The sequence below is a fragment of the Malaclemys terrapin genome, chromosome 1, assembly GCF_027887155.1.
Source record: "Malaclemys terrapin pileata isolate rMalTer1 chromosome 1, rMalTer1.hap1, whole genome shotgun sequence".
NCBI classification, from domain to species: Eukaryota; Metazoa; Chordata; order Testudines; family Emydidae; genus Malaclemys; species Malaclemys terrapin.
Window position 1 is genome coordinate 349,981,510 of NC_071505.1, and position 10,509 is coordinate 349,992,018.

Consider the following 10,509-nt stretch of genomic DNA (forward strand, 5'->3'; position numbering starts at 1 on the left):
ATTTCACAAGTTACACACATATTTACATGTCACTAAAATCCAACCCATACATTTCTCCCAGTTCCCAAGTGTACGTGGGGAACTATTGTAGTGAACTTTCATGAGTTAAGGCACTACCCCACGGGAATTGGCTAGCAAAAGGATCTCAGGTCCCACTCCTATTCCATTTACCCAGAGGCCTGCCTGCAGTGCTAGGTGATGCAGTGATAAGATGTTAGGTGTGAGGAACTTCTCAGACCATGAACTTCCACAATGCTGAGCTCAGCCAAATTGGGACAGAGCACCCTTCATTAAGGAGGAGGTATGATTTCTCCCTCTTGTCATACAGGTGTAAAGTCAGTGACCTCCACTGATCACCTTCTGCTGGTGTATTTACCCACTTTGTCACGAAGCTCTTTGGTTTTAACCCCATAAATGATAGGGTTGAGCATGGGGGGGACAAGGAAGTTGAGGTTGGCCAAGATGATGTGGACATGGGGAGCGATGTCCTGACCGAACCGGAGTGCCATAGAGGTGAAAAGGAAGGGAGTATAAGACATGAGCATCACACAGATGTGCGCTGTGCAGGTGTTGAGGGCTTTGTGGTGGGCTGTCTTGGAGGAGATTCTGAGGACAGCCCTGATGATCAGACCATAGGACAGGGCAATGAGCGTCAGGTCTGACCCAATGACTATGAATGCTACCACTAAGCCATAAATCCCATCAAATGTGGTGTCCCCACATGACATCTTCACCACAGCCATATGGTCGCAGTAAGTATGGTGGATAATGCGGTTGGGACAGAATGGCTGCCTGGTCAGGAGCAAGGGCAGAGGCAGAATGAAGAGAACAGCTCTCATCAAACCCACTAGCCCTAGCTTAACTATTCGTACATTGGTGAGGATGGTGGCATATCTGAGAGGGTTACATATGGCAATATAGCGATCGAAGGCCATTGTCGCGAGGACGGCTGAGTGCATAGCAGTAGCCGCATGAAGAAAGAACATCTGGGTGAGGCAGCCACACACAGTAATGCCTTTCAAATTGAACCAAAATATACACAGAGCCTTTGGTATAATGGAGGTAGACGTGCCAATGTCTGTGAGTGCCAGCATGCAGATCAGCAGGTACATCGGCTTGTGCAGGGTCTGCTCTTTGCCTACAACAAACAGAACTGTGAAATTTCCAAACAGGCCGATAATGTAGAATGTAGAGAAAGGGATGGAAATCCAGATGTGGACAGTTTCCAGGCCAGCGATTCCCATTAGGATGAAGGTTGAAGGGTCAGAGACGGTGAGGTTGAGAGCTGCCATGAGGTGGTCGATGCATCGGTTGGGCTAAGAAATTCTCAAGGTGCCTGTGAAGGGAGAGAAGCACATTGAGGGGGTTTACACACTGTATAACAAATAGCATGGTAAATATTTTACAGTTATTGTCCATCTAAAAAAAGGGGTGAGTAGGGAGGTGGCAACATTTAGAGATGGCACCAGATTCTTTTGGTCATAGTCAAGTCCAGAGAAGTCCTCAGAGGGAGCTAACCAAGGCAGGTGAGTGGGCAGCATGATGGTAGAGAAACTTTGATGTCAGTAACAACAACATGTATGCCAGTTGGAGGGAAATAATTGAAGTCCTCAAACACCTGGTAAGGTTCTAATTTAATTGTATGGCAGGGACCTGGGTGTCATGGTACACAGCTCTGGGAAACCCTGCTCACAGTTCAAGCATGGACAGAGACTAAGCAAAACATTGGGATCCAGGAGGAGTGGGATGGGGAATTAAACAGAAAATACAAGGCCATGAGATCAGTTAGTCAATGTTTCACCATCCTCTGGACTCTTTTGTGTAGTACTCGGCACTCTTCTCACAAAGGATGTTGCAGAACTAAAGCGTTTCAGGCAAGGGCAATGAGAATGATCCGAGCCTTGGGAAACTCTCTTATGGAGAGAGGTTGAAAAGACTACGGTTATTATCTTATAAAGGTGATGAATAAGAGGGGACATGAGAAAAGTCTATAAAATACTGACTTATAAAGAGTAGATTGAGAATGTGTTCTCCCTGTCACATAACACAAGATCAAGAGAACATTCTATTAAACTGAAACATGTCATATTCAAAACAGATACAAAACGAATGCTTGCTTCACTCAATGCCTAATTAGACTGAGGAACTCTTTGCCACAAGAGGTAGTTGAGGTCATGAGCTAAGTAAGAATCAGGAACGGTTTGGACATTTATATGGGAATTGAGACTCTCCAGTTACAATAGTTACAGGTAAATACATATTTTGGACAACCTAGATGCCAAAGGGTTTCAGAGCACAAGCCAATCTCAAGCTGTCAGGCATTAGGGCAACAAGCTCCAGACGGTCAGGTCACCCCTCCCCTCCGGCCCCCATGCATCTACTGTTGAGTTTCTTACGCCTTCTTCTGCAGCAGCAGTGGCTGTCCCTGTCAGGGAAAGAACACTGAACTTGATGGAGCATAGGTCTGATCCATGATGCAATTTCTATGTTGGAAAGGAGCCCAGTTTCCTCCATGGAAACAGACATAATCATGCTGTGCTAAGACTTTGTGCTAAACAGAATGGGCACAAATGGCACAAGGGTCCTTGTCTTTAGGGCTACAGGCCTGCAGATCTGTTACTTCCCTTTTTTCTTTTGGTGAGACACTTTTTTGCAGATACCCAGCTTCGTCTGAGGCATAAGTTACTGGTGTTAACTGACAAGTGTCAGCAACTCAGCTACTAACCCTTCTCATGCCTGAATATCGATGAAGTTTCCAGATGACACAAAAATTGGGGGATTGTAAATAATGAAGTGGACAGGTCACTGTTCAGAGCAATCTGGATTAGTTGTTAAATGGGTCAAAGCAAACAATATGTGTTCTATTATAGCTACGTAGATATCTTCATCTAGGAACAAAGAATGTAGGTGATGCTTACACGGTGGGGGACTCTCCTGGGAAGCAAATGACTCTGAACAAGATTTTGGGGAGTGAAGGGATAATTAGCTAAACATGAGCTCCCAGTGTGACTCTGTGGCCAAAAGAGACAATGTGATGCTGGGAATCTCAATGATATGTAGAGTGGTTATTTTACCTCTATATTTACCTCTATATTTGCCACTGATGTGACTGCTGGTGGACCCTTTGTCCAGTTCTGATATCCACAACTAACAATGGATGCTGATATACTGAAGAGGGTTCAGAGAAGAGTCATAAGAATTATTAAAAGATTAGAAAACAACCTGCCTTATAATGATAGGCTCAAAGAACTCAATCTATTTAGTTTAACAAAGATGGTTCGGGGTGAATTGATAACTGTCGATAGGTACCTACACACAGAACAAATATTTAATAAGCTTTTCAGCATAGCATAGCATGATTCAATGGCTGTTAACTAAAGTTAAAGCAATTATGACTGGAAATAAGACGTAAATTGTTTAAATGATGAGAGTAACTATTGGAACAATTTACCACGGTTCTTGGTGGATTTTCCATCACAGAGAATTTCTAAACTGGGGTTGGATGTTTCTCTAAAAAATCTGCTCTAGGAACAATATTGGGAGAAATGTTCTGGCTTGTCCTCTACAGACATTCAGACCAGATGATCACAATGGTCCTTGGAATCTACAAACATGTCCACAGGAATCAGCTGGATTCATTTCGCCTGCAAGCTTGTGCCGGTGCATACTGAAGCTATTTTTTCTATTCATGACCGTGTTTAATTTAATCCTACGGGGAGAAATTCTCATGTGACTGTGGCGCCTTGAAAATGCTATACTAGGTGTGTATTTAACGAGACTGAGAGATCCCGTGAGGCACTGCATGGATGAACATTTTAGGTCAGAAAAAAAAATGACTTCGGCCCATGAAATCTAGTACAGTACAGCCCTTGCCATTAATGACTAACAGAGCTGGCTAGAAAATGGTCCCAGAGCATCCTGGGTCTGTGTCCCTGGGGCCCACTGTTTCAATCATCTACCAGTGGTTCTTGCAAGGGCCATCGGTATTTATCTAGGCTGTCATATATCCTGGAGTTACCCACTAACATTATATAATGTGCATACCTCTCAGCTTCCAAATTGTTCCTGTGTACTCAGACGCCACACGGAGTGTATGGGTATAACAGGAGAAGCCACACAGGTGCCTGTCTTGGCATTTTCCACTTGTGAGATTTCTCACCTGTGAGACACAGTCACTGATTGCCCCCCCAGCCAATGGAGTAGGAGTAACGAGAGGCACCTCACCCCCTGCACAGTAAGAGCTGTGGGGAGCGTGGGGTAGATCACAGGTTGTGGGAGCCAGGAATAACTAGGGAACATGGAGAAAACACTGGTGACCAACATGCTTTTGGAATTGGAGCAGCCTGGTGTGGGGAAGGGGAGTACGGACAAAGGGTCAGAGGATGATGGGAAATTGAAGCAGCGGAGGGGAGGAAAATGCACACTTTTGGTAACCAAGCTGAGATTTTTACCCCAGACACGTCACTTAAAGGGATACTGGGTTTAGATTAAAACATCAAACAAGTGAATTAACAACAACAGATAGAATACAAGTGATTATAAGGGATGTCAAACAAATCAAAGAATATGACCTAAAAAATCAGGAAAAAGGCAAACTAAGTTTAACACACTAGTTAGATTGACCATGAATTAGCAGGTTCTCACAAGCCATCTGGCAGATTCTCAAGGCACAAGCTGCATTTGACTTGCAGCTCAGGTTTCTGAGGTTTCCATACACAGACTAGAAATCCCGTTAGCCTGGGTCCAGCACTTGCCCCAATTCATTTTTTGTTCCTCAGGTGTTTCCAGGAATCCTCTTGTGTGAGGAGTGAAGAACCACCGATGATGTTGTTAGAGGGCTTATTCCTTCACCCCCTCACTTCCCTGAACCTTCTCGCATGAACAGAGAGCAGCAATACCCAAAGTCCGAAGGTGCAAACAATTCTATGTTTATTGGGGTGAACTTCCAGCAAGCAATAATTTCAATTTCTTTCCTCAGTGTCCCCTTTGCAGGTCGGATGCAAACATGATTCCAATTTCCCTCCCGCCCTTACTTCCTGATTGACTGCAGGCTATATAATAAAACTTGAGTTCTGCTTAGTTATACCTTAACCAATCATTTTACTGAAGTTTAACCAACCAATTTTAGCGTACGGTAACATGATTATCTAACCAATTTATCCCACTACCTTAATTGTTTTACACCCAACAAAATTAATGATACAACAGACAGAAACAGTCACAGAACCAGACAGAGATAATACAGACAATCAATAGGGAAGTGGAGACGACAGTGATATAACAACAAAGAAATGAGGATTTTACACCCCAGCTATTCATAAGTAAGATCTTGCTGGACAGGATGCTATCAAACTAAGTTTTCATTAAATCTTCTAGGCTCTTCCCTTTCTCTGGAGCTGATAGATCGATCCCCTTCCTAACAGCCCCAGATCGCCTGATTTCAGTGTGACGGGTTTGGGATGTGAGGATGTGACCGGTAACTTCCCAGCTTACGGCTGCCCCGGGGCTTAGCCAAAGACCTTAGCCTAAGAACACAGCCTTAGGGTATCATAGTAGGATAAGGCCTATAAACAGGCAGACAGTAATTTTATTTCTTTCTTTTATACCTCTATAACTAGCTAAATAATAAACATATACCTACATTCTTAAAGTATAGGCCTTCACAGACAGGCTTGAATATCTATATCCTAACAGATGTCACTCCCACCCTTATATCGCTTTACATATGGTGGGAACCCTTTGTTTGAAAACTTGGTTCCCAGACCAGTTTGTGGGAAAATACAGACTCCCCAAGGTGGAGACCAGATTTATGTGGCCTGGTCACATGTCCTTGTAGAGTTATAGCATCCATTATTTAAAGGCTGTTTGCAGCGTTCTCAGGAAGCCTGAGATGAGTTTTTCCTCAGGCCAATTGTTTTGCCTACTAGCTCATTGCCCTCAATAGGCCCTTCCGAACCAGCTGTTTAGACTGAAAGCTTCTTGCCAAGTGGGTTTCCCTCAGGTGGAACTGCATTTCAAATACAGATGCATAGACAATATTCAGTTGGGGACTGACTGGCTAAGCAGCAGTTCTGCAGAAAAGGACCCGGGGATTACAGTGGATGAGAAGTGGATATGAGTCAGCAGTGTGCCCTTGTTACCAAGAAAGCTAATGGCATATTGGGCTGCATTAGTAGGTGCATTGCCAGCAGATCGAAGGAAGTGATTATTCTGCTCTATTCGGCACTGGTGAGGCCATATCTGAAGTACTGGATCAAGTTTTGGGCCCCCCATTATAGGAAGGAAGTGGAAAATTAGAGAAAGTCCAGCAGAGGGCAACAAAAATGATCAGGGGCCTGGGACAGATGACTTTCAAGGAGAGGCTGAGGGAACTGCCCTTGTTTAGTCTGCTGAAGAGAAGAGTGAGGGGGAATTTGATAGCAGCCTTCAATTACCTGAAGGGGGGTCCCAATGAGAATGGAGCTTGGCTATTCTCAGTGGTGGGAGATGACAGAACAAGGAGCAATGGTCTTAAGTTGCAGTGCGGGAGGTCTAGGTTGGATATTAGGAAACACTATTACACTATTACAATGCTTCCTCAGCTCTTGTCCCCTAATGCCCCTACTCTTCATACGCTACATTGATGACATCTTCATCATCTGGACCCATGGAAAAGAAGCCCTTGAGGAATTCCATCATGATTTCAACGATTTCCACCCCACCATCAACCTCAGCCTGGACCAGTCCACACAAGAGATCCACTTCCTGGACACTACCATACTAATAAACGATGGCCACATAAACACCACCCTATACTGGAAACCTACTGACCACTATACTTACCTACATGCCTCCTGCTTTCATCCAGACCACACCACTCGATCCATTGTCTACAGCCAAGCTCTACGATACAATCATATTTGCTCCAACTCCTCAGACAGAGACAAGCACCTACAAGATCTCTATCAAGCATTCTTAAAACTACAATACCCACCTGCTGAAGTGAAAAAAACAGATTGACAGAGCCAGAAGAGTACCCTGAACTAACCTACTACAGGACAGGCCTAACAAAGAAAGTAACAGAACACCACTAGCCATCACCTACCGTCCCCAACTAAAACCTCTCCAGAGTATCATCAAGGATCTACAACCTATCCTGAAGGATGATCCATCATGCTCACAGATCTTGGGAGACAGGCCAGTCCTTGCTTACAGACAGCCCCCAAACCTGAAGCAAATACTCACCAGCAACCACACACCACACAACAAAAACACTAACCCAGGAACCTATCCTTGCAACAAAGCCCGTTGCCAACTCTGTCCACATATTTATTCAGGGGACACCAATCTAGGACCTAATCACATCAGCCACACTATCAGAGGCTCATTCACCTGCACATCTACCAATGTGATATATGCCATCATGTGCCAGCAATGCCCCTCTGCCATGTACATTGGCCAAACCAGACAGTCTCTACGCAAAAGAATAAATGGACACAAATCAGACGTCAAGAATTATAAGATTCAAAAACCAGTTGGAGAACACTTCAACCTCCCTGGCCACTTGATTACAGACCTAAAAGTCACAATATTACAACAAAAAAACTTCAAAAACAGACTCCAATGAGAGACTGCTGAATTGGAATTAATTTGCAAATTGGACACCATTAAATTAGGTTTGAATAAAGACTGGGAGAGGATGGGCCATTACACAAAGTAAAACTATTTCCCCATGCTTATTTCCACCCCCGCCCCCCACACACAGTTCCTTATATCTTCTTGTCAAGTGCTGGAAATGGGCCATTTTCATTACCACTACAAACAGTTATTTTTCTCTCCTGCTGACAACAGCTCACCTTAACTGATCACTCTCCTTATAATGTATATGGTAACACCCATTGTTTCATGTTCCCTGTGTATATATATATATATTTCCTTCTGTATTTTCCACTACATGCATCCGATGAAGTGAGCTGTAGCCCACGAAAGCTTATGTTACAATAAATGTGTTAGTCTCTAAGGTGTCACAAGTATTCCTATTCTTTTTACTATTACACTAGGAGGGTGGTGAAGCACTGGAATGGGTTGCCTATGGAGGTGGTGAAATCTCCATCCTTAGAGGTTTTTAAAACTAGGCTTGACAAAGCCCTGGCTGGGATGATTGAATTGGTGTTGGGGTTGGTCCTGCTTTGAGCAGGGGACTGGATTAGATGACCTCCTGAGGTCTCTTCCTACCCTAATCTTCTATGATTCTATGATTCATAATTTCAGACACAACAATGAAACATATACAAATAGGATAATCATATTCAGAAAATTACAACTCTTCATATGACATTTTACATGACCCATCCTGAATTAAATGTATAAAATTTTATGCTATAATTATATCAAAATAACATCACTATGAAGAATATGGGGTGCAGTGTTCCACAAAGATCAATGGTTCTTTCCACTGCTGACATGCCTGTAGTTACATAACAACAACAACTGTTGGAAACAAACCTGAGTAAAGGTTGGGAACCCAGGCTGCAGGTTTGTGGCTTGCCAGCTGAAAGTAACCCTGAGACGCCCCCAAACACACTTGGGGCTGGACCAACAATCACAAAGAAAAAATTAATGTCAGTGCTGCTGCCCTCCTGTCCCTGTAAACCCCGCTCCTCACCCCCATAATCTTCACTGCTGCTTGCCTGTCTGTGAACATGCTGCTCCCCACAGCCACGATTCCCAGCTCTGTTTGCTGGTCACTGTACACCCCCTGCCTGTCCCCACTGCCATCAGTGCTGCCTGCTTCTCTGTGTACACCTCCCTCCATGCAACCAGAACCCCCAGCACTAGCTGCCTATCTGTGTGGAACTCTTCCTCAAAATGACACAAAGCATTCATATATTGCACACCATTAGAAACCTGGACATCCCTTCCTGAGGCTTTTTTCTGTGTTGTCAATTGCTGACATTACCATGAGTCTGTGGTGAGGTTGCTTATGGGAGGAGGGATGGTCCGGATGGGGGACAGTGTCAGAGACAATCTGCTACAGTGTTGTCCACATTATGTTACTGCCTGAGACATCCTCCTGCCCCAGGAGGTCTTGTTACACTTCCTTGGTCTGTGCATTAGGCAGGATGTCCATTCCCTCTGTCACCCAGTTTGAGTTCTCCACACTGATATGATCTGGATACTGTGATCTGGATACTGCATGTTTCTCTCTCCCCCCCGCAGACACAGAGATACACAGACACACACACACTGTGTGTTCCTGGAACTCCCCCAGTGATATTTCCAACACCGCTTGGTTTCCTCTAAGCCAGAATCATGGTTTTCTTTTTAGAGCCTTTTTACTGCCTTTTGGTACTTCTTATCCACTCAAGAACCAGAGATGCAGAGGCACAGAGAGAGAGGACCCCTCTCCCCTGTCAAAAAAACTGTTTTCCTCATTGTTCTGACCCTCTAAGCTTGTGAGTTTGAGATTTCAGCAACATTCCTGTCAGTTCTTCGTTCATCCAAACGAGCTCCCCCATCCTTAGAGGCCACCTGATAAGTGCTTTTGAAGTCACCGGAGGCTCGTGGCTGGTGTAAATCAGGCCATTTACTTAAATCCCTTCATGTGGATTTAGGGTGAACTCCTATCCATGTTGGGAGTTCTGCCATTGATCTCAGTGGGACCAGATTCACCTTTAGTGTTTAACTTTTGGCTCCAAGAGTCGAAAATCACGGCCTTGGGTCGTGCTACAGAGAGTGCTATTCTGTTAGGGTTCTGAAAGAGTCTGAAAGAAAACCCCAGTTTATGTGGCATTCTGAGACCCGGCATGAAAGATGGGGATTTCAAAACATGTGGACCCTAATTTTGCTCTCAGGGAGGCCAGTGTCAGTCTGGAATGATCCAGTGAAGGCAGAATGTGAGAGCAGAATCTGGCCAGTGTGTGACACATTTTTGTTGTGAACCTTCTGGTAATACAGATACCCCCTGCAGAGGCTTTGGCTGCACTTCTTAACAGGGCAATGAAGTTGCTGAATTGAAAAACATGAGCGAACCAAAGGAAAAACCACACCGCCCCCAAAAAGGAAGCTACTGAAACAGATAGAAGGACACTGTAAGAGGCAAGGAACTGATCTTAACAACTAATATTTATCTAATCTATTTCCATAACATTTGTAGTTCCAATTTTACCAGGTAAATCCCTTGGTGTTTCTGACAATACTAAACAGTTCAAATAGTTGTGCTGGTGAATCCTGCCCAGATGGTTCTTGACTTTTCCCCTAGAACTCTTCCTCAGCTCTTAGCACTAACTTTATTTCAGAAACAAGCAACTCACCAAAATCCCGCTCAGCAGAGAGAGGAAATCTCCTTTCTGCAACAAGAAGGTAGAGCCCTGAGTACCAGTGTCTGAATCTCACATGTCTGACACTCGCGTGCTGAACCACAACCTTTATGATTCCCCAGTACAGTCCCTGGAGACTCGCAGGTTGGCGTGGACTCCTGGACAATTCCCTTGGCTCCATTAGCAGTGGAAAGAGCAGAAAATAGACCTT

The 10,509-nt window shown here is 44.4% G+C and overlaps 1 protein-coding gene across 1 annotated transcript; it reads right to left on the reverse strand.

The window, feature by feature from the left end:
• Nucleotides 1–353: 353 nt before the first annotated feature.
• On the reverse strand, nt 354–1,292 carry LOC128830240 (olfactory receptor 52P1-like). The gene has a single exon (XM_054016027.1). The coding sequence runs from the start codon at nt 1,290–1,292 to the stop codon at nt 354–356; it is 939 nt and encodes a 312-aa protein (XP_053872002.1).
• Between the last annotated feature and the right edge of the window lie 9,217 nt (nt 1,293–10,509).

Bases quoted from the DNA above. Each gene is read 5' to 3' on its own strand.
- LOC128830240 (XM_054016027.1), bottom strand. From the start codon at position 1,292: ATGGCAGCTCTCAACCTCACCGTCTCTGACCCTTCAACCTTCATCCTA.